At 44.0% G+C, this 6659-nt stretch overlaps 1 protein-coding gene across 1 annotated transcript; it reads left to right on the forward strand.

Annotated features, from left to right (window-relative positions):
- The first annotated feature begins 1156 nt into the window (after positions 1 to 1156).
- On the forward strand, positions 1157 to 2077 carry LOC134933971 (olfactory receptor 5AP2-like). Its single transcript, XM_063929501.1, has one exon. The coding sequence runs from the start codon at positions 1157 to 1159 to the stop codon at positions 2075 to 2077; it is 921 nt and encodes a 306-aa protein (XP_063785571.1).
- Positions 2078 to 6659: the final 4582 nt, after the last annotated feature.

Raw genomic sequence — 6659 nt, forward strand, 5'->3', positions numbered from 1 at the left:
CGGGGCTAGACACCCTGAAACGTTGGTGTTCTACTTTGTGATGTAACAATACAGTTTGACTTCTTCACAAGACCCTGAGTACAGCAGCCGTCTTTTCAGTATAATTACTCCTACTGAGGGCACCAGGGCAGGCATCAATTACGCGGAGTGCCGGGCTAGTCTTTTGATAGATATATATATATATATATATATATATTTATATAAAAGATTATTTTTCTATCAGATAAAAAATGGTAAAATGACTAAATGCTCTTTGTTTTGGTCCTATTGATGTCATTATCCACAATTCCTACTGACATGGGAAATATAATGATTTTATTTTGCAATTTTTTTACTTTTTTATTTTCAGATGAGATTGGGAAGTGTCTATTACTTTAATAATTTTACTTTTTTCTTTTTATTTCCAGAGAGAAAGAGAGAGAGAGCAAGATAATGAAAGAAAGATAAATCTATTGTATATGGGAGACTGGTTTGGGATGCAGTTAATATCTCGAAGGACAATATTCTGAAGGATGCCATAAGCCCCCATCTAAATCTTGATAGTGCTCGAGATCCCATCATCAAAATCCTGACAGCCAGAATCCTGACCATTGGCGTCCTGCCACGGGGGAGGGGGGGTAGTTGGAGTGTTAGGTTTAGGCTTTAAATGGAAGATTAGGGTTAGGGTGCAGAGACAAGAAATGTATGGTTAGTTACCGGGGAGGGAGGGTTAGGTTTAGGCACTTAGAAGGGAAGGTTAGTATTAGGCAACATGCATAGAGGGCTAGATTAAGGCAGCACGGAAGGAAGGGTTTGGGTTAGGTGCCACCATGGAGAGTTAGGTTTAGGCAGCAGGGAAGGGAGGTTTAGACACCACTAGGAAGGGTTAGGTTTAGGCACCACCATGGAGGGTTAGGTTATGCACCCACAAGGGAGGGTTAGGATTAGGGTAGAGGCAGGGGAGGGTTAGAGTACTTTCCAAGGGGCTATCAGGATTCTAATGGTCGGAATCCCGCTGTCGGTATGCTGACAACCAGAATCTCATCCATTGGGATATCCACTGGTTTTATGTTGCAAACATTTTATCTTTGAGATGTCTACATTAAACATTTTACATTTTCTCCCCTGTAGAGAGAGAGAGAATAATATGGACGTCATAAACACGACCCAGGTGAAGATGTTTGTATTTACAGGACTAACTGACAATGGTAAACTTGCCCCATTCCTCTTCATACTCTTCTTACACATTTATACGGGGACCATACTTGCCAACATTGGCATGATGGCAATTATCTATAGCAGCACAACCCTCCATACTCCGATGTACTTCTTCCTGAGCTACCTCTCTCTGATAGACATATTCTACTCCTCAGTTGTAACTCCTAAGATGATGCATGACCTCATTTCTGCAAGTAAGACCATCTCATTGACTGGCTGTGCCCTACAGTTTTACTTCTTTGCTGCCCTAGGTTGTATTGAGGGTCTTCTACTTGTCATCATGGCGTATGACCGATATGCCGCTATCTGCCACCCGCTCCACTATGTGTCAATAATGACCAAAAATAAATGTCTGTCTCTTGTTTCCCTGGTAACCTCCATGGGCTTCCTGCAGTCAGTAGTGCATACCAGTTGTGTGTTCAGTCTTAAGTTCTGCAGGTCAAACCTTATAGACCATATCTATTGTCACTCGCCTTCATTGATCAGACTGTCCTGCTCTGACACGTACTACTGTGACATGATGACTGTTTTCATTGTAGGTTCTTCTGTCATATGTTGTTTGATAATTATCCTGGTCTCATACATTCTCATTATTCATTCAATTTTACAAATTAAATCTGCTGAAGGCCAGAGGAAAGCATTCAGCACCTGCTCCTCACATCTCACGTGCATATGCCTCTTCTTTGGTGCCATTTTGTCCACTTATCTGCGCTCTTCTTCCAGTACCTTTGAGAAACTAGACAAGGTGGCCTCTGTCCTTTATTCCATGGTGACCCCAATGATGAACCCACTGATATACAGCCTGAGGAACCAAGTGGTGATACGGATCATTATGCGAGCAGTGCACAATCTTTCTCAGAAATCAGCTAATGTATGCTAGATGTTTTGTTGCACGGTATTCATCAGATTTATGTGGGATGTAAGGACATCACAATAACTGCATCTGTGTGACATTATTGCCAACATTTAAAGGACAGTAACATTTCCTAATGTACAATGGATATAGAAGGTCATTTAGACCTGGCCAGTTGTGCAGCCCGCAGCACATTTTCCTAATGGAGGCAAACTGCAAAATCACAGCGGCCGCATAGCAGCTGCCTGACCCCACATATTACGGTTGCATCCCCAATGGATGCAACTACAATGTGATTGATAATGGCAGGCGTTCGTGGCATTGGGTGTGGGATGGCGGGGTGAGCTGAAGGGAATGGATGGGGACATTTTTGGGGTGACTGCATGATTTCACATGCAGCCTCTCTGATCAAAAATGGTGGCCAACCGCCTGCCGGGGTCAACCTTAGTTCCCGATGCATCCACAATCTAATTGCGGATGCATCAGGAGGTGGCCTCACACAGGCTGGGCAACCCTGACCTTTGCTGGTCAGACACCAGCATGTGAGGAGATGGACTCAGATCTGGATGCAGCGATCTGCGTCCATCTCTAAGTAAGGTCCATAAGCAGGGGCTGTGATAGAACCTTGTTAACTTACTCTGTGTTTGAACCACAGGCCCATGCGCATGACAAGGGGGACACAGCCAAAGCTCACTGGGTATGTCATGGGTGGCCTGGCCTCGCAGCATGTCCTTTATACCAGCCTTGGTTGGGATGGAGGGAGGGTGGGTGGCCAAGTGAAGAGCCGGAAGGCTATACCTGCTCTGTTAGCCCCACTCTGGTCAGACTGCCCATCCTGCCATCAGCCCATCCCACATTTGCCAGTAGTACAGGATGGCCAGTCTAGTCCTAGATAGAAGAAGGCCTTATAATGTGTCCTCTAATTCTGTGTTTATGATTTGTTTCTATTAGCAGCATGAAATGCTTATATTATTCTTTTGATGGTTGAGATGTTCATGCTGTACAGTATATATCCATATACAGTATGTGTAATACAGTACAGCAATCATTTTTATTTGTTCTGAATAAATAAAAGGATACTTTGACTTTGCATAACTTGGTTTACTTAGTATAATTGTTACATACCTTTACTGTTCTTACAGAACATAAAAATACAGGACAATTGGCACCCAAAAAATTAAAGTTATAAAAATAGACATTCTAGCCATGGAATCCTTCATAGGGTCGTAGAGGTCCAGGGTCTTAACGTCATCTTTAGCATTAGCATCAGGGTTATCAAGAGCTGCACAGGGCCTGGGGAAGGGAGATGATGGTAAGGAAAAGGGAGGACTTGAGTGGGTGGGGGGTGGGGGCGGTGTGTGGAGGGGGGTACTGGGTTTAGCTTTTGAGAAAATCTTGTTAGTGTGTTACAGATGGGTACTCTGTTATCTTGGCTGATTGAGGGGTTAGTTGCAATCGAACATATGCAACGTGCCTGGGCACAAGGTGTCGCACCTAGTCGAAGAGAGGCGCACAGAGCGTTTGGCGTTACCTTTGAGTGTAATACCTAAAATCATCCACCAGATGTCTCTTTTTAAAATCACATGCGCATTCATGTGGTCTCCATTAAAATACAATACTGAACTACAGCATAAAACTACTTTACTGGTGCGTCTCATTACGCTTCATTATGATACAGTATATAACAGTATATACAGTACAGACACAAATAGTACAGCATATACAGATGCAAACAAACATGTTACAGGTACAGTATGGTCTGTTGATGTTAGGGATATGTGAGCATCCAAATCCCGTAGTATTAAGTATAATGGAGAGAGATAAAAGCTCCTCCCTAAGTTCCTGGATGCCAAATCACTATGTGAATAGTTTATACAGACGCAAATGAACGTGTTAAAACACTTGTGTATGCAGATGCAACTAATGTGTGAAAGGAATAATGTAGCTCACTGACTTTACAGTATGCACAGTGCACTAAATGAGCGTCTGAGTCCCCTAACAACATAAACGAACACCAATGGGAAGGAATCTTTGCTTGCATTACTTTTTCACATGAACTTGTGTATCTTCCACACCGCGACGTGGGCTAGCGGTGAAAGCTCTCACCTCCCACGCTGAAGGTCCCGGGCTTGATTCCCAAAATGAAAATCCACATTTTTTTTCCCTGACATTCACTTTATTAATTTTTTTTTATGTAATCCATTGTAAAACATTCAATGGAAAAGTGCACACAGGTTTCACATAAATCAGCGTAAATCTGCAGGAGTGACTAATTAATAAATTAGTGTATTCTGACGCAACTAACCTTTCAAGCAACACAGTACTATAGATCATCAGGGTTAGAGAATCTATGTTGTACTTTATACAACTCGGTAATTTACTAAGAATTTGTATTCTCTCAATCACTGCCGACAATAGCCAAACACTGCATTCCATGGAAGCTGGGCGGACAAATGGAGGGGACCCAACACATGGTTGCTTGTCATTTCCTTTTGCAGTGTCACATAAACTAGTAGTTGGTCTACCCAGAAAGCCAAGAGTCTCCTATTTTGTATGGAATGAGTCATCAGTCTCTGGGACATACAGATCCAGGGATATCAGTAAGCAAAGTGGACTTATTTTCCATAGACTATAATGGGCCCATTAATTAAGACCCACCATGGGTTCCAATGCTTTCCATGAGCCTTTTGGGAGTCACAGAAACTTGGGGTTGGTATCCTCCGGTTGCTAATTGTCTCCCCTTCCATACCAACCTGATTCTGAGCCTATTGGAGCCTCAGAATCAGAGATATTTAGCTTTAAACTCATTTTAATTGAATTGAATTTAATATCTCAATTAAACCAAACGTCAATGGACCATTGCTTTAACACGTTCATTTGTGTCTGTCCACACTGCTTTTATTTATTGATTTATTGGTTTCTTTTTTGGGGTCCTGACAGACAATTAATATTTTCAACAGCGTCTCTGACCTCTGCTGGTTAATCCTCACCTCCTCCCTCACTCTTCCCCTTCCCCTTTGTGCTGTTAGGTTACTCGGACATACATATTTCAAAACACAGTATTTTTCATACCTCCCCATTCCCCTTTCCACCACCTCCCCCTACTCTCATCCCCCATCATTGTGCTATGCCAGACATAACACAATAAAGCCTGGCTGGATCAGTGAGATACATGCAGGGCTTCATTGTGTACAGTATTAAAAGAGTTAAAAGTGTTTTTAAAAAAAATTGTGTGGGGTTCCCCCTCCTAAATATAACCAGCCTTGGGCTCTTTGAGCCTGCCCTGGTTGTTTAAATACCGTGAAAAAATGGGACATGGGTTCCCCGTTTTTAGCCAACCAGCACCGGGCTCTGTGTCTGGTCCTAGTTCCAAAAATATGGAGGACAAAAGATGTAGGGGACCCTCGTATTTTTAAAACCAGCACTGGGCTCCACTAGCCAGACAGATAATGCCACAGCCGGGGGACACTTTTATTCTGGTCCCTGCAGCTGTGAAATTAGTCCCACAACTAGTCTCCCCTGGTTGGGGTACCCTGGGGTAAGCGGGGACCCCTTAAATCGAGGGGTCCCCCATCCAGGCACCAAGGACCATGGATGAAGCCCAAGGCTGTCCCACCCAACACTGGGTGGTGGATGGGGGGCTAACAGCCTTTGTTTGTGTAAAATAAAGAATATTGTTTTTTGTCATAGAAGTTCCAGCAAGGCTCCCACGTGTAAATGCTGATTAACATACAGGACTAAAAGCAACAGTTTAAAAATACATTTCATACACTTTAAATAGAGCCGCTGCGGCCACTATACTTAATCCTCAACCTACACCATTAGCGAACAGAGCCCTGTACCGTGTATGTACTGTTAGGTTCCTGGTGCTCAGAACAGGGGAGATGTTGAGTAGTGAGTCCTGAGCACCAGTACGTGAAGCTGAAACAAGGTGTGGTGTGGAAATAGCCCCTAGCACCCTACCTCCATTGTTTTACCCGTGTGGTCAGTTCACGCCTGAGTGACTATGGTTTCTTGGGCCCACGGCAGCCGCGTTTGAAGGGCGGATTATGTCTGCCCAACTCCGATGCCCCCAGGTTTTTAGCGTGAGACTAGGCGTGAACCGAGACAGGATAATAACAAGGGGACCTCTGGCTAAAACAACAAAAAGCTAGGGGCTACTAACTACCCTAAAACTAAATATATGTGTGGCACGCCGCCAAAGGAAAAGAACAACAAAGGAAATGCTGTCCACACGCTGACACAATACTTTTGTGTGCCGGCGGTGACAGCATAAGCAGAACCCTCTGCAAAACACCAGTAACTAAATATAACAAAAGAATACTGTGGCCTAGGCCGACGGATGCGGCAAAGCCGCTACTCACGGAACCTGTACAAATGCTGGCAAACAGACAGGAACCCCCAATGCAGCTGACACAAACTCTCAGAACCGGAGGACTGGTAGAATCCCAAACGACAGACCGGTGGACACCAAGAAGCTAGATACTCGACCAGGCAAAGACTAAGCCACAGGACTTCTGGACAGGAATGCTTCACGGCAGGACACGGAATCAGACACAGGAACTGATACAGGAATCGACACAGGAACTGACACTCAGGAGCCGACACT

This window comes from Pseudophryne corroboree, chromosome 6 (genome assembly GCF_028390025.1).
Source record: "Pseudophryne corroboree isolate aPseCor3 chromosome 6, aPseCor3.hap2, whole genome shotgun sequence".
Lineage (NCBI taxonomy): Eukaryota > Metazoa > Chordata > Amphibia > Anura > Myobatrachidae > Pseudophryne > Pseudophryne corroboree.

What these genes read in the sequence shown, in the direction of transcription:
- LOC134933971 (XM_063929501.1), top strand. Translation starts at nt 1,157, where the DNA reads ATGTTTGTATTTACAGGACTAACTGACAATGGTAAACTTGCCCCATTC.